This window comes from Adelges cooleyi, unplaced genomic scaffold (genome assembly GCF_023614345.1).
Source record: "Adelges cooleyi isolate 19-005CV unplaced genomic scaffold, UGA_ACOO_1.1 ACOO_flye_CR_arks_rails_tigmint_CR_PRNA_247, whole genome shotgun sequence".
Taxonomy (NCBI): domain Eukaryota; kingdom Metazoa; phylum Arthropoda; class Insecta; order Hemiptera; family Adelgidae; genus Adelges; species Adelges cooleyi.
The window spans coordinates 12,404,423-12,431,455 of record NW_026095912.1 but is presented as its reverse complement, the minus strand read 5'-3'; the positions used below and the strand labels follow the sequence as shown (position 1 = coordinate 12,431,455).

Below are 27,033 nucleotides of genomic sequence, written 5' to 3'. Positions count from 1 at the left end.
TCGCTAAAACTGCATATTGTGTAATAGTTGGAAACCGACAATATCAAAACAATAAGTATAATAATTTCACGTTCATGTCAGGTTATTAGAAAAAAACCGGAGTTGAACAAAAAACCCGACCCAGTTAGGTTTTTTTTTTGTTTATACATAAACCCAATATAATTAAAAATTGCCATCTGAAGAAATACTTTCGTATTTGTGCGTCAAGTCTGGCCAGCCCGCTAAAACGTTTTTGAGCGTTTATTTCTTCTAAACCGTTTTTGGAGTTTATGTTTTCTTTTTAAACGGTTTACTTAAAAATACTCGTGTAGGCGGTCACCGTTTAATTTAAACGCGCTTCAAGCGTGCGTGTTTGGAAAATAAAAGCTCGTTAACTTGGTTGTTATTATCTTTGCAGTAGTAAAAATAAAAATCCAGTAAAAAAAAATCACCACCCCGCGTCGTTTGCTGTGCACGTGAACGGTTTAATAGTAATAACGTTGTCGTACAACCCTTTCTAATATTAATTGTTGTTGGTAAAGGTTAAAACAAAACAAAAAAAAAACCAATTATTTCCCCGCTTTCCAGAGAAAACTTTTCGGTTTTCATTTATTATTTAATTCCCGTTTTTTTTTCTCGTTCTGTTGTTTTAATAACCTTTGCGCGTCGGTATCGGATCGTTTTTTAAATGCCGTCGTGCAACGTTTTTTTTTTTTTTTTAATTTACGACCGACCTGGTAATGTCAAAACCCGTTCAAAAGATTATTTTTTTTTCTCCAATTTTTTCCGATTTTTTCTAACGCGTTAGGTGTGTTTTGATAAACACCGCTAATGTACATGACAATAAGCGTCGCCTATTGAAACGACGTGTGCATGTGTGTGTGCGCACTATATCTAAAGGTGAACCAACAAACAAACAAACAAAAAAGAACGCTCTACCCAAAAAAAAAAAATTATCTATACAGAGCTTCAGTGTTAATTTAGCCGGTCCCTCGCACTGTCAACACCGGCGCGCCCCTTTTGAGCCTTTTTTTTTGTTTGTGTGCACAGTGTATTAGTCATCGGTACGGCCGGATAATCTTAAGTTACCTATCTGTCCTGCATTGCCCTGCCCTGTCCTGCCTTAACCTCCCTTGAGTAGTTTCAGGGTTTTTGAGAGGTCGCGAGACGTAGGGTAAACACTAAACACACTTTCGGAGAGTTTTGCTTTTGTCAGCCAACGGTCAATTTCACAACAACAATTTTATCACACATTACATCACTTTTCCACAGTTGGAAATGACACGTTTTTTCCCCCCTTAAAAAACAGATCCTGGTGAGTTCTTTTGACCGTGCTAAACCCTGTAGATATTTATAGGCAAGTACTAAAAATATTCGACGGGCTTAAGAAAACAAACAAACTGGATTTTGCACGATTAACAACAATAATATCAATCAGTTGGCCAACAAAAAAAATATTTTTTTTTAAAAACATAAACCTGATAAAACATTGTCTGGTTTTGGTTTGGGTTTCTTTTATTCCAGCTATACATAACTAATGAGTAATGACTAATGTATGTAACTGAAATTTCTTGTTTTGTTGCTAAAACATTGTATTTGTGTGATATTATTTTTGTCATGTTTGGTTATTAATTAAAAATAATAACTGAGGTTTAAACTCGGTCCTTAACAGAGCTAGTAATAAAAAAACTCAAATCTCAAAAAACCTAAGGTATAATTACACATTATTTAACCAAAATACAAACCTAACCTTAATTGTATGGTATATACTATAAAACGGATGGAAAAAAAATAACAAATTGGTCAATTTTTCTACTTCATAATAAAAGTTATCTAGCTATAATAAAAAATGAGGTGTATTCGGTGTTTAACGTGTTAAAAATTAAAAAAATTTCGGTCATTATAACTAGGTAGTGTTTTGTTAAGAATATTTTTTTTTTTAAATCTCATATAAAAATGACCGTTAGCTCACAAAAGGAACCTACTCAAAATGTGTTCGCTCCATATCAAAGCACATTAATTAAAAGTGTGTACACAATAGGAGAGGCGCAAAAAAATGTATTATATAGCAGCCTCTCAACTGGCGCTCGGTGATATTTTTTTGGAAATGGTTTTTTTTAAATTTTTTATATAGAGACACACCCCTCGTCTTTGTCTGCCCCCTCCCCCGGCACCGACCGGCCGGGCCATTTAAAATTTCCCTAAAAATAAAATCGTTCGCCTGTGCCAGCGACATCAGCTCCGTGCATCGTTAATAAGTATGATGTCTTACATTCGGACCGCCGCCGCCCCCACCACCACCACCACCATAGACGGCTACAATGTACATTGTAGTGACACGGGCCGGGGACAATGTGTTTCCTTTTCCCTTCTTTGTTCGGATTACACGCGGTGCCCCAAAAAGAGCACACATGTGCGACGCACATGGCGACAACCTGACCCCGACGTTTTCGCCGGAAAAATTGACCCTGGTCCGTTCGTGTCACTGTGGTTAAGTGTATGGTTGTTGTTCGCATGCAGCTGTATAGCCTCTGGGGTACGGTCGGGCAGGCAAAGGCGATAGGGGTGTCTTTATTTCCGGACGAGTAATGCCGAAGACGGCAGCAACCCAAGAACAACAAGACTTGTATTGATCGTCGATTGACTTATTGTAATAGTTTGTTGTTTGCTGTGGAAAAATCGGGCGCGGTTCAAGACGGAATCGAGAGATTTGATTCTATGTCGGTTGTAAACTGTTTAAAGACCCTCCCTCCCCCTTATCAATATACCTAGTGGAAGTTTAAAAAGTCAGTACCAGATCGAAATCAGAATTTTTGGCTTATAAAATAATTGCAACAATGACAGTTAGAAGTTGGTTAAAAAAAAACATGTTTTATGTTTTCTTGGGTTTGCGCATATTAAAAAAATAAATTATCTGGTTAGAGTAAAAAGGTCTGGTGTTTTTTTAAAAAAAAAATTACCTACTTTGAATAATCATTGAGAACTTTTTACAATAAATGACAGGGATAGACGTAGCTCGAGGGGAGAGGGCTTTGTAATTTCAGACCCTTCAAATGCCTATAAGCTTTCAAAGAATTTCAGTAAAATAAAAGTTTTACTGAGAGCCATACCAGTAATTTGGTGGGTGACATTTTTTGGGAGCCGGTCGGCCTTTGTGAGATCTAACCTCTCCGAGTTTATTTTAGTTGCACGTTAGATCTATTTCCAGTATAATTTTTAGGCCTAGGTATAGAATATAGAGAGGACAATTATAATCCCTACTAGGAGAAAGAGTTAAAAGATATTAGACTGTAAATGAGTAAGACTTAAGAATAAATTATTTCGAGAGTGCTGTGTTTTGAGTTAGCTTGGTTAGCTTAAGCCTAGAAAATATACTTGGTATATATTCCAAAACATAGATTTTATTATATTATTATAGGTTTAACTTTAATCTAATTGGGCTTATGTATACCCAAAAAAACTTAACTGAGTCGAGATTTATAAAAAAAAATCAATGTTCTTGCCAACTGTGTTCTAACGTAGAAGTATACAAGTCAACTTCCGGGGCGTTTTACCGATTTTTGGCTTTCGGCAAACGATTGTTGATGTTTAAACTGTGTACGTATGAATTCGCTGTATATATACGGTCCAGTGGTTGAAAAGTTATCGTGGGCAGGACCTCGGTGTCTCGCAGCCACGTTTGTCTACGGCCAGTCCGCCGGCCTATTCTCGTGACTAGGTGAAAAAGTTGAGCAAAAATTAAAACGTGTTAAAAAATGACCACAATTATATAATTACTGCAATAGGCCGGGCGGCGGCTGACAATCGTTGTGCCGGCAAAACGCTCGTGCTATAGACCTATTCGACCGAAGCCCACCCCTACCCCCTCCCCTTATTTCATTAATTATCTCGTCTAGTGCGCGTGAGCGATCGATTGTTTCCCTGTGTGTGTGTGTGTGTGTGTTAGTATGTAAGTATGTATGTATGTATGTATGTTAGTTTGTAAGTATATATAATGCAATGGGCGGCACTGGTGCAGCCGGCGTCGGTTTCGGAGTGGCCCCTATCGGAAACCCTCCTCTCGGTTTTAACGCTATTATATGGTATTTTTTGTTTGTCGACTCGGGCGCGAACAAAAACGATTTCAACGCGCCAAACCCCACCCTCTTTGCCGCGCTTCCTTCCGAAAATAAACCGATACTTGTAAAAGTATCCCCCGCACTCGTCCGGACACAAAAGATCCCAGCAACGATAACACGACTATGTAAATTATTTCTGTTCCCGAGGTACACCTAACCGTTAAAGCCGTCGACGGTTTTACAGGGAACAACGCGCAAACCGTGTCGTCGTATAATTAAAACATTTTAACTGAGCGTTGTAAAAAAAAAAAAAAAAAAAAAAAAAAATGCTAAAGTAACGAAGATGTTGTAAAGAATTAATTTGAATACCGGAATTTGTTTGGTATTGGAAATAATTCTAACCGAATATTTTAAATAGTTATATCAACGTCTTTCCTTTTAATCACGTTTTTATTATGATAATTTCTGCGGTGCTCGGGTAAAAGGTCTTAAGTTCGAAACAACTAATTTTGGTAAAATGAATTTTAAACTTTGAATTAAACTTGTTAAGAAAAATATTTGTATTTAAATACTTTTACAATAAACATAAAACTGTATAACTAGTTGTTTGAAATACTTTTAAATGAGAACAAAAAATAAAATATTCATCCCTTTTAACATATTCAGCCCCATTTTCGGACTTAAGACCTTTTACCCGAGCGCCACAGATTTATTGTCATTCTATCACGGCGAAAGCAGTTTTAATTTAACTACGCTCTGCTACCTATTTTTAAAAGATATTTGCAAAATAAAAATTTGTTTTAATCACGTTTAGTTTATTTTAAGAATGTTTTTTTTGGATAAATTAAAATTGTATTAACAGGCGTGACTTACATGAAAACCTCTGATAACCTTACCATATTTTAATTTAGTTTTAGGATAACTTCATCTAGTTTTTTATGATATACTTTTCAGAAGAAACTCTTTATAGGAAGTTTATTAGTAGTAGTCCAAAATATAACTGTTCTTAAAATTTTTAATTTATGTTTAGTATATAAATGTGTTATTTCCAAAACCGAAACGTATAACTTTAGTAATTAAATTTATTTTGTTTTTAAGTAGGGTGAAGGAAGGTATTTTCGTGGCGTAAGCAATTTCGTGATATAGTTTGTTTGATCGTATCGCGTAATTCCCTATTAGAAAATTGTCTTGAAAATCACACTGATTGTTAAAATAACAGTTATTTTAACAATTAAATACGATCAAACAAACTATATCACGAAATTGCTTACGCCACGGAAATACCTTCCTTCACCCTACTTAAAAACAAAATAAATTAAATTACTCTTTATAATAATACTTTTAACTGTTCTAGGAATGACGTGTTTGTTTTAACGATTCGCTCAATAAAATATCACTCATTGTTTATGAACAAAATTCAAATAAAACTGAAAATAGATTTTCTCGGGGCGTGAAAAACATATGTCACGCAATTTATACTCAAAGATTTAGAGCTCAAAGTGTAACATATTTTAAGTTTAACTGGATAACCGTAGGCCTTGAAACATATGCTAACTTATAGGAATTTGGCGGTGTTAAATGCCACTTAACAAACTTAGTGTTGCCAAATAGAGGGCGGGAATCACGTCGGGCGTTAAGTCTTTTTTGTTTAACCGAGTTGCATTGTTAAACTTCCACGCCAAGTTCTCGTGGATTAACATATACGTACTCGGTTGAACTAAGTGTTACGGGTTGATGATAGTGCTCTTTAAGAAACGTATACATCTGGTCGGTTCTAACATGTCAATCGCAGCAGCTGATTAACAGTCATTTAAAGTGTTGTGTATAAATATTCGGGTTAGATCCGGGATTGTGTATTTAAGGCTCCGTTTGAAAATCTGACCTATTTAATCTTGGCTCGTTTTACCTTGGATGCTATTCCCTGAATGGTCTGCTATACTTCCCTTCGTCAAGTCAACAAATAAGCACAAACCGTTGTATGCAGGCAGGCAGCATGAAAGAGCGTGAAGGGAGCAATCTGTATTTTGTATGGTTTTCTATCCCGAATGAGCGGTTTGGGACTTTGGTCAATTAAGATAATGGCAGCGCTTTTGAAGGCTGCTAACTTTGTAATTGAACAAGAAAGACAGAATGTATATTTGTACTTACAGTTAAAACCTATGGTGGATAAATAATTAATTATTTTCCATGGAAACTTCCAGAAAGTCGCAGAACTTTCTTGAGTTTATACAATGTGGTCATGTGTTTTATACAAAATAATATGGTACATTAGGTTAGTAAAGGCAAATTAATGATATGTATTTTTTTTAAACCCATATAGTTAGATTTTATCGGTGACTTATACCCCCCCCCCCCAAAAAAAAAAACATCATATTTTTTTGGTTTAATACCAACAATTTGATACGTTTTTTTTTTTGTCAACTCTAATAAAATTATACATTTGTTTTCGAGACAAATGAACCGAGTATTTTTTTTTAAATTTATTGTTAAATTAAATAGGTCAATAGGTCGTTAACCTAACTTAACCGTTTCCTGACTAATTGAAACTCGCTGATTGTTAAAGAAACACTTAAGTCTATGGTTTAGATTGATTTTACCGGGATAGACACTAAACTAGATTAAGTACCAACAATAGGTCAGAACCCATCTATTATTTTAGTAGACAATTATTTGTTAGTGAAAAAAGGATTTGGGAAAAAATTAGAACCTAAACTTGCTTGGCTTCCTTAGCGTCACGGAAAATGTAGTGCGTTGGCCTCGCATTATAATGGTAACAAGGAACCATAAAACTATGACCTGGCTTAACCCATTGTAGTATAACATAAGACATGTTATTATGTTAATACATGCTGTATTTATACACATAACGCATTAACTCTCCTAATAAAGGTCGGGAAATGTGGTCTGTGTGCTCTGTATTAAAACTAAACCGTTGTTGATCTCCGTGTTTGGTTTATTTTACTGTTTAGTGCTTTAAACTCTTTTTGTTCAAATATCATTACATAGGTATCAAAGCATAGTGGTGTTAAACATATGCGGTTTAGCTCGAGCACATGGCAATATTGTCATCAAGTCAATACTGTTCAAGCGGGATTTCCACATTCCTCATTGGGTTTCTATAATATGCTAATAAACGAGTGGGATGTGCACGTATGGCTGTTCCCTAACAGATATTAAATACATTATAGACACAGACAATACTTGTATAGCGTGGTTCATTAATAGCGAGGTCCTAATTTTGTAATAATCATTCCAAAGCTCCCTCGAATTTTTTAAATCTAAACGATAATCGATTTTTTTTTCGCAAAAAAAAACCATAAAAATCTACTATATATTTTGGCTGGCCAATGACCAGTTTTTTAATAACTTTTATCATAAGCATTCAAAGGTAAAGATAAGAAATGAGATGTGGTTGAGTAGTGCGCGCAAAAACAAATACACTGCATCTCACTTCCTGTCTAAACTTGACGCATGCTTATCAGTTAAATACGATTATGACTGGTTTTCGAACCAATCAAAACTTAACAGTTGATTAGTTTTGGTTTTTTATGTGAATAAAATTATGTGTTGGCTACCGTTTGAATATCAAAATTCACCTAAAAACTGAAAAAATATGTCTCCCTCAACGAATAATCTTTATCCATTTTTCAAAGTTGGTAAGAAAAAGCTAATTCCAATAAAAACCATATAATGTTTGGTATTTGTGAGATTCTTAATAGTTTTACGATTAGGTGAGGAAATTGTTAACAAATAGAGTAAAATATGTAAATTCAATTTTTTTTTTAAATAAATATTACATTCAACAATTTGTAATTTGAATTGAGAGCTATTATTCACACAATATAGAACATTTTTAGTTTTTTAATAAAAAAAATACTGTCACGTTTGATTCGTTAGTTTACAATTATTACTTAACCCGACCGTATGGCTATAAACTCCAAGTTGAAATATATATCATATCTACATAATACATCATTGCCAATTGAATAATATAGTTAAAGTATTGTCTGTCTATATAGTGTATTTAACAACGTCATCGTTAAACAATAAACAGAGAGCCGTGTACCTACGTCCCATGTCACTTGTTTTCATCATTATCAAAGTTCATCCATTATTAAGTAAAACAAGTAAAGGTATATACGGAACTTTAGGTCTCGATGGGAAGTTTATTCGAGATCTTTTTGAAATCTTGCCCGTTACTTAACATAAACTCTAGTGCCGTTATAACCATTTCTGATGTCAAAATATATTCTCACTGAATTTGTTTGCAAAAATGTCAGTGTTTTATTTTGTTTTACTCAAAAGCATTATAATCATAGGTATAGGGGAAGAGGAGGGGAGGGGCAACTTAAGATAGTCCTTAAAAAAGATTTGCAATAAATAGAGTTTAGTTTTCAAGCAATTTTTGAAGTATTTTTTAATTATTTCGCGTCTCTGAGCCCAAAAGGGGAGGGGGAGCTTAATCGTAGGTTGTTCATCCCCGTCTGTAATGAAAAAAAAACCGACCGGTAAATCAGCAAAAAAATGTTTGGGATTCAACCTTAAATATGACATATTCTATGACACACCCGAAAACTCCAGTTTTGTTCAACTATGCTAATGCTGAACGAGACTATAGTCAACCAAAAGCTCGACCAATAAACCCAATTTTTTTCGACAAAAATTTGTCGGACTTAAAACAAAAAAAAAACCCCCATTGGGTGTTTCTGCCAACTCCGGGCCCATATTATAAGGAATGTGACAATTCAGGTAAAATCAATCTTAACTATGTGAGCGTATCGGCAATTGAGACTAGACTATGATGTGATTTTAACAATCGGCTACTCAATATCAGAGAAACGTGTATCTTAACCGGATCATCATTTACAAAGGGTGTCGTTGTCTTGGACTCTCTGTATTTGAGTTTGTGCAAGTATCTGTTTGTGGGCAGATGTGTGTATGCTAGTCCGAGTGTGGTGTGTGTGTGTGTGTTTGATAGAGAGCGCGTGCCGTTACGTCATCGCCCAGCATAGTATTACATAGTGGCCTCATATGTATATTTATAAAAATAGGCTTCTATCCGTCCGTGTGCGTGTACACTGTGTGCATGTGTATATTAAAAAATAAGAAAATTAAATAAACGCATTGTCGTCCGCCATAATAATATTATAGTGTAATAGTATATATTTTATACACAACGCATACCGCCGCCGCCGCCGCCATGGTCGCATCCTCCGCTTGTCTGGTAATAATATTATTATTATACGAGTGTATGTATGTATATCTATATTCTATATGTGGATTCGTGTATATCTATATAGAGAAATCTATGTACTGATGCCAAATAATTTTTATTGCTCTCGGAAATCGTTGTTTAAAATAATAATAATGATGTGGACGGTGAAAAAAAAACTTTTTAATTTATGTGTAAAAGAAAGATGTTTGTGCGTTTTAATAACCGACGTATTCGGTCCCCTGGGTTTGTGTCTACAAGTATAATAATATGTGCTAGAGGAAAATAATAATGATAATAAAAAACACTGGGATTGTAAAAATAAAAATAAACGTTGTTTATTGCACTTACGCCGAATGGGGGTTATCCGCATTTTTCACGTTACTGTAGGTTTTATTTTTTATTATTAAATTATCAAAAATGTGTAGACAAAAACGACCAATTAATGTGAAAATAATCAATGTTGTTACCATCAAAACTTGATACTTATATGTTCTAAATTAACAAAAAAAAAATAATAAGAATAACGTTAGGATCTGTTAGGTATGTGTCTATTACATTATGCAATTCACTCGTTGTGGTATTTTGTGTAAAAAAAAAAAAAAAATTACAATTAAAACATATATACAATTTGAGAAGCGACTAGTGAAAAAATAAATAGTAATGTTATATTTTTTAAATACAGTGTATATTGTTTTGTTTTTAATTCGAGTGTTTAAATGCATTTTAATCGGGTTAAAACTGAACAATCTAAAGTACATCATTTTTGTTAATTTCGAAATTGGCCTCAAATTTTGTGTATTGAATTAAATTTTTTTTTATTAATTTCTTTTAAAAAATTTAATGATTTAATTATGATATTTTCAGCGTGTATACTTTAATATTTTTTTTAATATGATTAAAAAAAATTGTGCTGAATTTTTTGTGTGAAACCATACTTATGTCGAACATTTAAAAGTGTATTATGTTGAGAAAAAACATTTTATATTTATTTACTATTTTTAATAATAACTTTATCGTGCTCGGTTTCTCATAGTTGAAATCGAATTATAATTTCTGTGTTAATTTTGTATTTTGGTTATTGTTTCAAAAAAGAAACTTAAATCTTGTCCTATACATTATGTTGGAAAACGGTTCAAGGGTTATACTCATAGACTTAGGCACTCATTGCAGCAGAGCTGGAGGTTCGATTGACATTAAGATTAAAATATTGTCTCTGAAAATATCATAAAAAATCATGGTCACTCTCAAACGGTATAGAAATGTATTTAATATAGTGTCAACGACGTTTTGATTTTCAAACGGTTGCGACGGAGATGTGAATAGGAAAAGTCCTCTCTGTTGCCCGACTCAGTGTTGAACCATATACAGTAAGTACATAAAATACAAGTTTTAGTTGATAACGTGTTTCTTATAAAAAAAGTAATTCAAAATCGTTAGATTAAACTAGTACTCCGATTGCTTAAAGTCTCCCAAATAGGAGTGTAACGTGTAATTTTAGCAAACGATTTTCGAAACCTTCCCACACATATTAACATTAAAAAAACAAATAAAAAAAATTCTTCAAAGCTGGTTATCCACTTAATTGTTATTTTATTTAATACATTTTTTTTAAAGTCGACAAACCGGCAAAAATTAAAAACTAAGGAAATATTTTTAATACTTCTTTTGCTAATTACTTTTGAAAAAAAAAAATAGTTATTTTCTACGTTTTTTTAAACAGAAATAAAATTTAAACATTTTTACAGGCAACCTACCAGCTTTAAATGATTTCTTTTTGGTTCATAAGCATTTACAAGTTCAGGCCGGAGTGAGGAGGTGCGGTGTAAAAAAAAAATAATAAGCGCGCACTACTCAACCGCACTACTCTCTTCGAGCTTTTAACATTTTAAGTGCTTCTAACTCGAAAAGTACATTCAAAACTTAGGTTGCCTATAATTAATTTTGGTTTTACTCATTTTTAAGATTTTAATTTGATATTCAAAAGTTGATAGAATTAAAGTGAACCTGATAAGTTTAAACCCACAAAAAGAAGGTATAATTAACAAATATTAGATAGCGTAGAATTTGTTTTACAAAATAATTTCTAAAAAGAAAAATTATAATTATTTTTAAAAACAACAATGTTTCAAAGTTGATGCTATTTTTTTATTATATTATAACAGCTACATAAGTTGTTTGGGGCTTTTTTTTAGTATATTGTGCTTTCTTATTTATTTTTAAACTATTATATGTTTATTTAATTTAATTGGATTACATTGTTATTTTTAAAAATTCAAACTAAAGTCAAATTTCGCAAAACAAATATCCTAATGCCTTTTAATACACTTAACAACGCCCGCGATATCTTAAAATAGATAGTGAGACGTCATATTACGTTTTGAAGAAAACTTAGTGTTTTTAAAAATTCTAATAATAATGGAACATTTGCCATTTGTAATATAATATATCATTATAATAGAGAAAAAACAAAATAAATTGTCTTGTATAAAAATCAAAACGATGACTTTTTTTTTAAAACTTTACTTACTGCAAAGCTTCTTATATTAAATAATGTCCTCCTAAAAAAAAATTCCATACAAATTTTATGATATAAAATCGATATTGGTTAGTAGTCTGAAATTTTTAAGGGGGACTATTTTTTTGTGAAAACTTCATAAACTAGTTTGTTTTTTTATAGGTAAATTATTTAAATTTTACTAAAAATTTCCAATATAAAATATATTTATGGTAATTTTAAATTGTTGTATTATGCAAATACAATTTTTATTTTGAAGTTTTTTTAGGGTAATTTAACTTAAATTAAAATAATATCTTATATATAAACTACAAATAATTTTTATTTTTTATATATTATAAAAAAATAATAATTAACTAATGGAAACGACTGGTCGATTACTGCAATATTGAATAATTTCATCTTATGAGCTAATAACGTTTAAACGTGTTGGCGGGAGAGAGGTGTGGTGTAAAAAAAATATATGCGCACTACTCAACCACACTTCTATGTCCGTCTATGCTTTTAACGATAGTAACTCAGTATTATTTTTGAATTAGTCGTTTCCATTTCAAAAAAAATATATTTATATAGTTTTTTATTTAATATTTGAATTTTAAAACCACTTATCTGTTTTTGAATGTTTTTTTGGGTATTATTACAGAATGATTAATAATTAACATAATAGTTATTTCTGTGTTTATTAGTAAAAATAACTAACTTCCCCCCCCCTACCTCCAAGACCACGATCGGCGTTTTAAGGTGTTGACAGGCCAAAGTAAAAAAAAAATCGTATCTAAAACAAGTACACTCTGTATAATTGTTAGTTTTAATTTGAAAAATAAAACAATAAAATAATGAAAATTTACATATTTGAAGACAACATAATTGTAAACTTCATCCAATCTTCTTAAGTGGTTTGCACTTACCTTCTTTTGGCTGGCGAGTAATATAGGCAGTCTATAGGCAAATTATAGGGAAACAGAAATCTATAATTTTTTAGATCTACTTTTAAAGTTAACCGATCAGTTCCTTCGAAAAGTGCAAGACTCTTATCTTAATTTTGACATAACATATTTTTGTTAAAATTATTAGAAACTGAGCTTTAGGAGATTACTAAAATTTTATCTTTGATAATAACTTTGTTCTATAATTTGTTATTAAAAATTTTATCAATTGTGTCAAAATTTAGATAAGATCTTTAACTCTTAAAAGAGTTGGCAAAGAAAAACCCCAAAATTTTAATAAAACCCTTATTATGGGTTTTTTTTTATTAAAGACGAGTATTTTAGAGTTTGGGTTTCTTTTTTGGCCAATATTAGACTTATCTCTTACAAGTTAAGTCGGTTACTCTCTTCACTCTGCACTTCGCTTATACACTCCACGTATCCTTTTCCTCGCACACCTCCACTTCTTAGTAATAGCCATTCCTTTAAAAAATATTGGAAAACAAATGAATTTAAACGTTACATTCCAGGTTGACATAAAATTAGTTAACCCAATGCCCCTAACTTACTTGTATAGTTCAACACTGAGCGAACGTGCATGGAAATTGCCCGACTGATTGTTATTATTATTATTATAGAGGCTTACGAGAGATAAGTAGTCTCTCCAAGCCTTTCCTCTCCTGATCTCTGTCTCTGATGTTAAGAGCTTGATGATCTGTAAGGATTTTGTCCGAAGCCAATACTTGCAATATAGGCAACGTTTAAAAATAGATTTTTTAAAGCTAGGAAAAAACTGTTTGAAAATCAAGACGGCGTTTCAACACTTGTAAAAGACACAAAAAATTGAATAACTCTTTTAACGAATAGAAAAACGATTAAAAACTTATCGCCTCCTAATATGTTATACTTGTACACAAACACAATTGCTCGTTCATTTATTTACTTATAAAAATTATTATTATTATTATTTTTTAATGTAATATTGTCGATGATTTTTGGGCTTCTTTGGTGCTGCAACTTTTCAACAAATTAAATATTATTGTCACGCTATACACAATGATAATGATGATATTGATGATAATAATAGTTATATATTAAATACACTTATAGATGGACAATGTCTGTGTATTGAAAGATCATTTTTGGTAACAGTCTTATCGCTATGAAGTCCAGACTTATGGGCGTCCTATCGAAAAACACTGGTTGAAGGAAAGCCTTTTGATTATAGAAAAGTGTAGCCAACTGGAATCGGCCATCGTCATTTTTTATCCTAAAAAGAAGTCTGAAGTAAATAGATCCGACGTACTCGGTGAATGAGCATGACGCGAGAAATATGACGGTTTAGGCAAGAAGAGTGTAAGTACTAAGTAGTTAAAAAAAAAAAAAAGAGGGAAACAATGTGAGAAGCAGACCTAAGTAAAGTGGATGAATGTGTGGAGATATAGAAATGGAATTAAGAGAATAGAGAAGTGGTGACAGACAAGTGTGTAAGAAAAGATAATAGATAAGGCGAAGAAAACAAAAAAAAAAAATGGCGACAGTAAATTCCAATTGGCCACTTGTAATGGCTCTTGTAAGTGTCGTCTATAGTATAGCATAAGGGTTTACTCATGTTGCCTTCCCTCTTAAGCAAATAAAGATTTTTAAAATTTTGTTTTTAATATTTGTACTCACATTAGCCTATAGTTCTGGGTTTTAATTCATTTGTATTGTTTGAAAACACCAAATATTTTATTTTTCATATACATTATTTATATAACTCAAAATTGACGATTATAGCGATAATTAGCCAAGAATTTTATTTTGCAAATATTAAATGTAAATTCTATTTGTATGTCAAAATTTAACTGCAACATAAAAAAAGATAATTTATTAGGTGTATACAAATGGTTTGTTTTTCATGCGATTTTGAATTATGCAATTATTAAATAAGTAAATGTACTAAATATTTTTTTTCTGGTCACTAGGTTAAAAAAAATTATAATTAGTTAAATGATGTAGAGGGTTTATTTTACTTTAGCTGAGATCCAAGAGTGAAATGCATTTTCTTTTTAGCAGCACTGAGGAGTCGTCTAAAATATACTTTATGGTTTTAGTGAATGAATGGCTGTAAAAGGTTTATAGTGGGTTTTTTTTTTAAGAGAACTAAATTTTAAAAAACTTTATTCGCCAAAGTGAGAAACTGGCAACGAGTAAACCCCTAGACAACAGCTAGATAACCTAGTTTTTGTATTCTTTCTGCTATGAAAATTGAAGTTGCCGCTTTATGCAAAGCAGGTAGTGTTTACGAGCAAACCTCTTATCAGTGAAGTGCCAAAAGTTGCACAGGTTGTTAATGGGTTATGTCGATAGCCAGAACATTGGCTATAACCGTAGATCATTATTAACCAAACGGATAAAACCGTCGCCGCCTTATCATCACACCCTTTAAACGAATAAAAGCCAATAGGCAATACCTCAAATGGGCAGACCTTGTTCTTGCAACTCCTCCGCCTCCATTGTAAATGATCTAAGGTTATTATGTGTCGGCAAACGTTTTTCCAATATGTGATCTACCATACAATGCTCCCCAATTGTTAAATCCAGTTGAGCTAAGCCTAAAACTAAAGCTGGAAACACTGAGTTTTTTTAGAAAAAGCCTAAATAATTGAGATTTTGTTGAGTATACCATAAACCATTATCCCGAATCCAAGATAACCATTAATTTTCTGTTAAATATCAAACACTTATTGGGTTCCTTTTAGTCAACTCCCCTAATATAATATTGTTGTGTGTGTTGTAAGACCTTAAAATTAAATTAAACGCAAGTAAACTATACTTTAGCTTAATTATTACACTGCTTCTTGTAAACTTTTACAGTTTTAAGTTAAAAGTTGTCCTATGTCCATTACAGTAGACAAATTTTATTTTTTAATTTTCGATATGATGATTTACTGGAAGATAAAATAAAACAACTAACATCAAAACACGCTTTCCAATTAAAAATTTATCGACGATTTTTCGATGTCATTCTTATTTTTTCTGAAAATCATTCTGAAGAGAAATTCTTAGTACAAAAACTCAGGTCATAATGGTTTTACCCTCCACGTTGAGACTAATAAAAATAGATGTAGAATCATTCTTTCTCTTAACTCGATCAATCCAATAGCTGTGACGTAGAGGTGTGTGAGACATTTGGGTAATTGGTAGAGAAGTTTGGAGAGAAGATTATCCGGATTGATTAAACACACTTTCAAGGGACAACGCGAATAATATTTTCTTTGCATTATCCCGTGCAAGTGGGATGGACCCTCTTAATATTCTCCATTTAAGGTTTCAGGGTAGAAAAAAAATGGTAGAATCGCATATTGGAATAATGTAGTTCCCACTACAAACGGTGCTAAAGTGCTATCAACTAGTGATAAACTTGTTTGTAAACAATTGCCTGGTTTGCTTAGTGCGGCGACCTCGATGACAACAAAGACCATATAGTTTGTCTGTTCATGACTATAAGTAAATCATTTGGGAAGAGTAGGACATTTTGACGTGGCCATTTTGGTGAGGCCATTTGGGCGATGGTACTTTTTGGCGTTTTACTATTTTGGTATCAATTGAATAAAATGACAATTTTATGAATTTTGTAAATCATTATTTTTATTTTTTAATAATACAATATAATATCAACAATAAATGTAATCTAAAATTCCTCTTAAATATGAAATTGTATCTCATTTTTTATGATCTCGACAATGCGCATTATTCTGTATGTTAATGTTTTAAGCTTTATGGGTGCATTTTTTTCTAAATATCAGTTGATTTTTAATTATGATAGCATCATTATGGTAGCTTGAATTTGTTAAACAATATAATAAAACACCGATCTACTCCTGACTTTACATTTGACCTACGGTCAGAAGCTTCTGCACGGTTTAAATGCTTATTTAAAAACAAGTACAAAAAAATTCGTTAAAACATCTTTATCACGGCAAGATTAAAATGGAGTTTGCTATCCATCTCAACACTCATTTCAGTCACTATCAATTTATTTTTACTCTTTTATTCAGTGCCAAACACTTGTTTTCTTTACTGGTCTTACTACCTTTTTATATAAATTATTCTTGCCCTCTAAAATGCGATTTACTGTCACACGACACACCTTTGCCTCTTTCCATCTCATCCATCTATACTTAATTTTACTCTTCACGTCTTTTTCCATTCATTCTCTTACAGACATCTGAGGTCTTACTGACCTACTAATTTACTTTCTTTGTTCAACCCACCACTTGATATTCATGCATAATCGATTCTCTTCCTATTTCTAAAACTTACTCATTACTAAACTTGAGCTTTAACTATTCTATTTTAGACCTACTTGCTATGTTGTTTAGCACTGAACTCTGAGACACTTTCTCCTCGAAAACTGTCAATAAAAGCTCTCTTAGCCTAGCTTTTTCCAAATCTTTTTAACCATACATGAATTTTTCTTTTTCTATTATTTGCCTTAAATAAAATATACCAATTATAATAGTACAGATTCGTCAAAGTGGCCACGTCGAAATGTCCCATTTCATCTTGGGCGACACCCAGGGTCCCATTGGAGGGGGAAGGGGTGAATGGTTCGATAAATCTCGTTTTATTTCTTACCTACACCATTATTATTGTTATCATTATTATTGTGTTTTAAGTATACATTTTTTTTGTTTATTTAATCTTTGTAAATATCTATTTTTGAAAATCGTTTATTTATTATTATTTTTCATGAATTTTTATTTTATATATTATAATATTGTATTATGATATTTTCGAAAAGAGCGAAAATAAAGCGACAACCCCATTAAATACAATTAATATTTGCGTCCCAAAATATTGTTGTCTTTTCTTTTGTTGTTGTTGTTGTGATGAATGATTATGAGTATATGACACTAGACTGTGGTGGGGTTCCAGGGGACGGCGGCGGTGGACCTACGATGGGATGTTACTTGAACGCCACCGAACCCAAACCAGTGTGTACGGAATGCGGCCGCGTGTACAGCAGCGTGAGTAACCTGAAGCAGCACATAGCCAACGTCCACTCGGCCACCCCGCATTGGGAACCGTGTCCCGTGTGTGGCAAACACTTCAAGACGCGCCAGTATCTGTTCAACCATCTGCTGCAGACGCACGGCATCCGTCAGAGGGGCAGCAGAATGCACATGCAGGCGGCGCCGCCGGGTGGAGGAGGAGGAGGAGGGGGCGGCGGCGGTGGCGGCGGCTCCCTGTCCAACCATCCGTCGTCTGTCGCCGGCCCGACGACGGTGTCCCTGTTGTCCGGCGGTGGCGGCGGCGGTGGTGGCAGTGGCGGCGTCTGTTTTTCCACGGCCAAACCGCCGCTATTGCACCACGCCTTGGCCGACATCAAACCGCCGTTGTCGCACCACGCGGCCGCCGTTGCCGCAGCGGCAGCCGCAGCCGCCGCGGCCAGCGCTTCGTCGTCGGCCGACCACAGGGGCGACCAGCAGCAACAGCACCAACAACAGCAACAACAACAGCAACAACAGCAGCAGCAGCAGCAACAACAACAACAACAACACCAGCAACACCCGCATCCCGGTTTGGGTTTTGCGACGCCCTCGCCGGCCGCCGTGGCCGCAATGCGGGAACACCATCGGCTGAACGCCGCGGCCGCCGCAGCCGCAGCCGCCGCCAATTCGGAAAATCTGTCATCACAGTTTTACATGCTTTCCAAATCGTCGGCCGTCACCAGATAATATTCGAAAAGTTCATGTTGATTGTAGATAAAGAACATTTTTTTTTAGATTTATTAATATTTTTATATTATATATAAAATATATTTATATATAGAGTTGACAAAAAGAAACGCCCAAGACCGAAAGAATCCATTGGGTTATTATGTTGAAACCCAGCAAATGTGTTTGAATTTGGTTTAGGAATTACCAAAAAAAAAAAAACTAATAAAAAACCGGGTTTTTGCCTACTCTGATATCGCCCCCACGTATTTTTGTATTTATTATTATTATATATTATAAAAATTCTATTATGTTATTGTCGCGACCGCCCAAAATACTACACCAACAACGGTAATAAGCTAAATAAAATATCATATTATATTTTAATTTTTCTTCCGTGTAAAATGTGTTATGCTTGTTGTTGTTATAATTAATACTATGATTTTAACGCGTTAATAATATTGTGTAAATATCTCAAAAAATTCGGTTGTAACAACGTGTAATGTGTATAATATTATAATGATATATTTTTAAGGGATATAAACCATTTTAGATCATCATGTCGGCGACGTTTAAAACGGGAAAATGTCGAACATTGTTTTGTTTTAATTTTTTTTTTTTTTTTAATCACTTATTCGGCAAAAAAAAGAGAGCTTATCATATATATTTTTTTTCTTAATTTTTAAGTAATGACAGGAAAAACGTCTTGTCGTCGTCCTTCGGTCCTAGTCTCTAGTCATTCCCCCGTAAAGTTCGAACGTGTTATTATATTAGCCAAGTAGTCTGTGAAAAAACAATCATTTTTTATTATTATTATTATTACTATTATATTTTAAATAATATATCACGATATATATATATATATATATATATATGATGATATTATGTATATTTGATGTATAATAAACGACACGAATCATGATGATATGTATATTTTTTGACTTGTTAATTTTTAATCTTTAGATAGTATAATGTCGCGGTTCGTTTGAAAATTTCACAATAATCTTTCTCTTGGGATGTTTTTTTCTTCGTTTATCCAAAACGTGGGTCTTGCTTTACGTTTTAAGATCTCAGTCGTAAATATTATGTAGATTATCGATATTAATTATTATACCGTGTGTTTCTTTCGGTGACAAGCGCAATTGTCTTGCGGACATTTTGACTGAAACGCTATTCGTTTGGAGCGTCCAAATTGGTTCGGTTTCGTTCAAAGTATTGTGCTGTTTGTTATATATATATATATAATTGTGTGCTCTATTCAACGATAATAGTATTAGTATAATAATATGTACAATGTATGAAAACAGTTCCTGAAAATCGAAATCCGATTGTGTAATAGTGTTTAATAATTTTGCAATATCACCGCCGCCGCCGTTTTTTTCTGTTGCATTTAAATAAAAGGTCATCGTTTCGCCTGTTTGACCGACAAATATATACCGTTTTGTAATAGTAATAGCATAATCATAGTAATAATAATTATTGCTGTTATCGGTTGGTGTGTCGTCGTCTATGATTGTTGTTGTTGGTTATTGAATTTTTTTTTTTGTAGTAATTAACCTTAAACTTTGATACGAACGAAAGAGAAGAAGAGATTTGCACTAAACATAAAAAAAAAAGAATCGCCTACTTATAAATTACTTACATAGACTCTGAATCATACTACTAAAAAAAAAAAACTACCAAACAATTAATAAAAACTATAATAATACAAACCGCATCGCCTTATTTTACTATGTAATTTTTATACATACTATTATATTATATAAATGTAATATTATAAATTTGTATGTGTATGGTAAAGTGTACATATTATATTACATATGTATTTATATACCCACAATCTGCAGTTTTTTTATTCAGAGTTTTTTTTTTTCAATGTAAATAATATAATTTCATAGTCTTGCCGACAAATAATCAACGTTATATTATTATCAAAGCGATATAGTTCCCTTTTGTTTGTTTAATAATAATAAAAAAAAGTACTTCCCCGTTTACCCTTCACACCAGACTCGTTCAACTCATTTTCATTTGACTGAAGCCAATGATTTGCATAAAAAATTAATGAAATAGTTAACCGCGTTGTAACGGCAAATTAGGTTAGCCAATTTTTAGAAATTACAATTCTTATCGTCTACTGATAAACAAATTATTGGAAAACGTTTGAAATTGTGATTTATTTCATTTTAAATCACTAAAAAAATTGATTAGGCAAATTATCTCACAGAAACGGCGATTTTCGCTGCATTCACTTGGTTTGCTTGTCAACATTTAGCCATCATAAACTGATATTAAAATATATGGTCGTTGCAACTGAAGAGGGTTTTTTAAGAAGATATCTGTCCGCTTAAAAGGTTTTTTAGCGCAATATTTTGTTCAAAAGTGTATTTAAAAAATAACTACCATAATATTAAAAATATGGCGGTCTATGTTCTTGGTAACATGGTTCAATTTAAGGTTAGCAACCGGTCGACACAGAAGTTAAAAATATGAGTTTTGGCATTCAAACAGTTGTTAGAGGTTTTCCAGCTAGATTTTACATATACTTTGACACATAAACTCGATTTAAGAGTTGTATTTTTCATTATTCACATTCTAATTGAGTACCTATTGTCCTGTACAATGTGCATTGGAGTAAGCAACCAGAAAGTACATTTGACACATCATTGACAAAATACAAACAACCACACGAGGAGGAAGTGCCTGCACGATTTGATGACCTATTGGGGTGGCTAGTGAAAACAATTCTGAAATCATGCTAAAGTCATTCCAAAATGACATGACTAAATCCAGCGGTGTGCTTTAGGAACCTTTTGGAGGAGTGGGGAGGGGAGGGGGTTAAATAATATCCGTTTTCTGGCCCTTTATGGATTTGGACACCCCGGAATATCGCTTCTTCTTTTCAATATGATGTAGGTCGGTGCTAACGAAGAAGTGGACTTGCAAATTTTGGTCTCGACACACAACTAATTCATCATGCTGCTGCGTTTACTCGTATTGTTTACATACTTAGGGTAGTGGGCGCAGACTCGTGTTTGTGAACGGGGATCGCCCGTGTGGCTGAAACCGCGGTGACGACTATAGAAGAGATTGGCAAAATAATTGAGATAAGGTTCAAACGATGAGCACACACCGTGTCTCTCTCGTGCATCTCTGGAACGGTGATTAGTAGGTCAAAGGTAGTAGGAGCCTTTGGTAGTAGTAGTAGGTAGCGGACGAGCGGGCGTGGTGGTTAAATTGTGCTTGTTTGTCATCCAAATGATCGTTTTGTGTTTAGCAGCAAGGAGATCCATCGAAATGACAAGGGTCAGGGCGACGGATCCACGGCCGTGTCCCAAGTGCGGAAAGATCTACCGGTCGGCCCACACCTTGCGCACGCACCTCGAGGACAAGCACACGGTCTGCTCCGGATACAGGTGCGTGCTGTGCGGCACCGTGGCCAAGTCCAGGAACTCTTTGCACTCGCACATGTCGCGCCAACACCGTGGCATCAGCACCAAAGACCTGCCCGTTCAACCGATGCCGTCGAATTTCGACCCCGAGCTGGCGTCCAACCTACTACTCAAAGCTGGAGTTAAGGTAATAACATCCATCGTTAGATAATAGTAATCAATATGCTCATAGTAGTTGAAAAGGTCTAAGGAAACGTATTTTTTATCTCTTATCACTTATCCCTAATCTCTCTTATCTCTTATCTCTCTAATATCTGATAAATCAGCTGTTGTTTTTCGTTATGATAACAACTGTAGAATTTTGCGTGTATGTGCCAAAGCAAAGACACCATAAAAATGTCAAAATACCGAAGCTCAGGGGGGGTACAGCAGGACTATACCCTTTGCTGGTCATCAATGAGAGAAAAAATAATGTATGACTGACATTCTGACATTCCTACTATTAATACTAATTCTCCTCTACCTTTTTCGCTTCGAACTCTATACGAAAGACAGTGAGATAAGAGAGAGATGCCATCTATAAGAATGGACAGCAACTGAACAAGGGAAATACCACGAGAAAAACACAGTACTGTTACTAAGCTTTTGTTATTTTCATGACGGTGTTTATGGAAAAGCGGTGTAGGTCAAAGCGAAACTTCTTTTTATTTCCTCTTCTAATAATTATAATTTCCTGATTACCTTCTCGACCCTGCCTGTAAATTTCTGGTAAAGTAGTGCAGTTTCTTTGGTTCACTCTGGGATCATGTGTAACGAGACTGTTTATTCCCTTTTTCATTGTTTCTCTAAATTCCTCACCTCACACGAACAACATAGTATATGAAAATTTTCCAATCTCCGTTTTCACTATTCTGCTATTTCCCCCAAAAGAAATAATTGTTCTAACTTTCTCTCCTCTGTGGAAATTAACGACTCCAACCCTTCTCACGTCTTTTACTCCCATTCTTTTCCACCATTATTACACGCATAACTATTATTTTTTTTACTCTATTTAATTAGATTTAAACTAAAAAACCTTATGATTCTATTATAGCAGTGGAGAGCCATTGATTGAGTTTGATCTCAACGTAAAAAACCACCATGAAATTATTTGTTTTGTCTGCGTCGAACAAGTTTAGATCTTGACACCAATTCCTAGTATAATTTAAAAAAAAAATACACTAAATTCTAAGACGTTTTTATGAGGTTATTTTCTCCTCTTATCAGAAGTTTCTAATTTTTCAAATCCACCTACCCTTCCACGTGAGATGCTCTCTGTTCTTGTCGATGGCGTTGCCCGTAAAATTTGATTTTCTAAACACAGCGTTATGGCCTATTGTTTTAACATGGACGAGTTATTGGACATGATAAAAGAAGTTTCACGTCGCCATTTTCGCATTACACTTTCACGTTCATGTGATAAGAGATAAGATATGTGATAGAGATAAAATATGTGATAAGATATTAGATATTATATGATAAGCTATAATTGATAAGAGATATGAGATAATATCCACGATTCAGTGTTTTTTCCGTGAAGCCGACAGAAATAACTATTAACTATCCGTACTAACACTTTTTTGTTTGCGTTTTTTAAGATTTCGCCGGCAGAACTGCGGGCCAGGGCTTCGCCCACGGAGACGGTGACCGGCCATAGGCGCGGCGACAACGTCAAAATGGACTTGCAGTCGGCCAACAGCAGCCTGTGCGGCGGCGACGACCCCGAAGACTTGACCATCAACAACTTGCACCACAACCACGGTAACAACAACCAGCTGCGGTACGGCCCGGGCGACATGAACGTGCAGGGCAAGTTCCCGTCGGCCATGGATCTGATCGACAACTACGCGCGGGGCGGAGGCGGTAGCGGTGCACTGTCGCCGTTCCTGCCGTTCGCCAAGGACCATCCCGGCGACAAGATGTCCCCTTACAACAACAAAGCTTTTCTGGACTCCTATCTGAAAGCGCTGGTCGAGACCAACCCGCCGCTGTTCTACGCGTCCAAGCTGGCCGGCGACATGATCAAGCAGGAAATCGCTGCCGACGATGCGGAGTACTCTTCGGCATCCGACGAGGAAGACGAAGAAGACGACGACAGCGTCAACGACTCGCCTTTGGCTCTCCCAGCTGGCAAAAACTAGCAATTAGAAACAACCAACAAAAACCACTTGTAATGGACACCACACGCTTGTTATGTTATGTTTTTTTTAAAAAAAAAATAATTACTCAGTAATTGTTTTCCTCCTTTACCGCTGCCGAGAGAAGATGAACAAAACATAATTATTTATAATAATATTATATATAGTATTTGTATGTAGTGATTGCCGTCCGTTACTGTTACCCCGACGGGTTTAGAGTCTATATATATATATATATATTTTTGTAACGACAATAGTAACCTTTGGACAATAACCAAAAACAACAAACAAAATGATCACAAAACATGGTACAACGACAGTTTTTTAACAATTGATATTATTAGTTAAAATATTATTATATATATATATATAATTATTATCTGATAAACGACCCATTCATTGATTTTTTTTTTTTTACGATTGGGTCGATAGTTTTCTTTTTTTAATTTATTTTTTATATACCTATATATATGAAACGTTTTTTTTTTTTTTTACTTTACAACTAGTCATTTAACTGTTCAACACCTTAACGCAAGTTCAAAATCATATTTTTTTTTGTTTCAAGTTCGTTCCTAAACGTTTTGCAATAGACGGTTTTTATTTTTTGTGCCATAGTATTATAATAATATTATATATTAACAACAACTTGTAAAACCTATTGTGGTTTATGATAGAAAGAAAAACTCTCATCTCTAAGCGAGTATACCAACAATACCATTCCTCTTGAACTACCTCATTTCGTAGCTTGTAATCAAAACATCCATTGCCACTTACAAACTAAATCGGTCAACTATTATTATCAATATGTTAGAGATTAATTAGACTACACACATATGTTCAAAGATAGATTAATTATAGTAATAAAAAAAATATTAAGAGCTTTTAATGTTTACTTAGTTTACGGGAACCAACCAGTATTATAAATGTTTTCGTAATTAATTTGTTCGATACAAACTAGTTTTATCGCACCGTATGTCTCATCGTCATTTAAAACTATCTTGTATTATTTTTATTTATTTTTCGTAACCTCCACCCGATTTATCACAACTACCTGCCTATTTACATTTATATGAAATATATATATTATATAATATCTGTACAATGTATACCCGGTGATGGCCTAATCGTCATTACCCACACAATTAGTAATATTTGTTGACCAATTTGTTTAACGTGTGTATTTGTGTACGACGGCAATTTCGTTAACATTATAGTCTGAAGACCTCCTTATTTCATGTGTTCAACGACAATGTAATATTATGTTTATGATATAATATATTTTACATTCGTGTTAATGGAAACCCTTAAAGTACAACTGATAATTTGATCGTCTTTAAAAAAATCAAAATGAATTATCATTTATATATATATTATATACTTAAATAAATTATTTTAGTAACGTTTAGCGCGCTCCAGTGGAATGCATTATGTTAAATATTTATAAAATATAATATTAGTTTTACGTAACTTTATATATATATATATATATATATTATTACGATGATGTTGTATACAATTAAAAACTCAACGCAGCATCCGCTGCTGTTAGATTTACAAATATCCCCATAAGGCTCAATGTGCATAATATATATATATATATATATATTATAAAAAATATAGTACGATAAAGTTAAATGTATTTAACACGTTATAATTGAAAATGATAGAGTACAAATGAAAGTGCAAAATTAGTTTTAGTTTATTTATATTGTGTAAAATGTTAAACAATAGATTATTATTATTTTCTTAAATGTATGGGATTATTATTATTATTACCTTTTTTTTTTCTTTTTGTAATAATTGTTTTTTTTTTTTTAAGTGCATTATTAATACTATAACAATGATAATATTATAATATATAGTTATATTAAACCCCTCATCGAGAATATATAGTCAATATACAACTTAAAGTACAAACATTTAAATATAATAATTTTAACTATTTAAAAATAGTGATAACGTGTGTTTATTAAAAATATGTTCATAGTTCATAGTTTTTTAAAATATTATATGCTTTTGTTTTTTTTATCCAATCGGCAGAGAAACATTATTTTTAAAGTTAATATATATTTTTTTCTTGTTTCCTTTTTATGTGCAATATGTACTGTTTACAACACCGTTGTTATTTATTTTACACAAAGTTGTTGAAAGGCTTTACAAAAAAAAAAAAATACAAAACCGATAATCAAATTATATTCATACCATTTAACAAACACAATCGTATCAATGATCGATGACCGTTCAATATATCAGTAAACGCTAGTCAATTTTTACAGTTATTATATTATTATTTTATCTTGTCCGTACAAAGCAAATAGCATTTTAATAATTAGAATAGTTTTAAATGTTTATAAACAGTTTTCAATCTCATTTACTCTGCTAAGTTCTATACAATATAATTTTCGATTGTTTTTGTATTTTATTATTATTATAGTTTTGTTGTAACGCTTTTTTATAATTATCTCTATAAATGGTCGTGGTCATATTTCCTAATTAGACTGATGAAAGGAAAGACTGATGACAATGTTTATGCACATTTTTTTTTTTTAATATATAATTATTTATTTTGTTTACATCGAAAGACATATATCTTGTGAGTGCCTCGTATTAGTAAAATATTATGTGTAAAGTAGATAGGCGATAGTGGGCACGCACGGATATGATTTTTTCCCCATGTAAGCAAAGGTTTCAACTATTTTTCTTCATTACCTCACCGAAACGAATATAGTGCAAAATATTTCATTACGATAATTTTTAAAAATATATTCATACATTATTATAACGTATTCTCTATATTGTTTCGTTAATTAATAATTTAATTATTGTTTATACATTTTACGATCAACTCATACTCACGTTTCGCTTATTAATATTATTTCTGTTATTTTAATTTTTCGAAATTATTGAAAAAAAAAATATAAGTACGTTAATTTTGATTTATTTTTAAATTTTAGACTAAAGCGTGCATGTACGGATGTATCGTTCGCTTTTGTGAATTATTATTATTTTTTTTTTTATATATATATCATGTACTACTACCTTTACATAATATTATTATAATGTATTTAA

General features: G+C 33.1%; 1 protein-coding gene across 7 annotated transcripts in view; it reads left to right on the top strand.

Moving 5' to 3' along the window:
• LOC126836760 (protein abrupt-like) overlaps positions 1-24,348 on the top strand; it is a 38,700-nt gene extending 14,352 nt beyond the window's left edge. For 2 of the 7 annotated variants that reach the window (XM_050570388.1, XM_050570387.1), the window contains exons 7-8: positions 21,673-21,974; positions 23,425-24,348. In XM_050570388.1, coding sequence (XP_050426345.1) covers positions 21,673-21,974; positions 23,425-23,967 — 845 coding nt within the window. In that variant the 3' untranslated portion in view covers positions 23,968-24,348. Of the gene's footprint in view, positions 1-17,598; positions 19,257-21,672; positions 21,975-23,424 lie in introns of those variants that run through there. The other 5 variants (XM_050570384.1, XM_050570386.1, XM_050570389.1 and 2 more) reach the window with 4 other exon arrangements.
• The last annotated feature ends 2,685 nt before the right edge of the window (positions 24,349-27,033 follow it).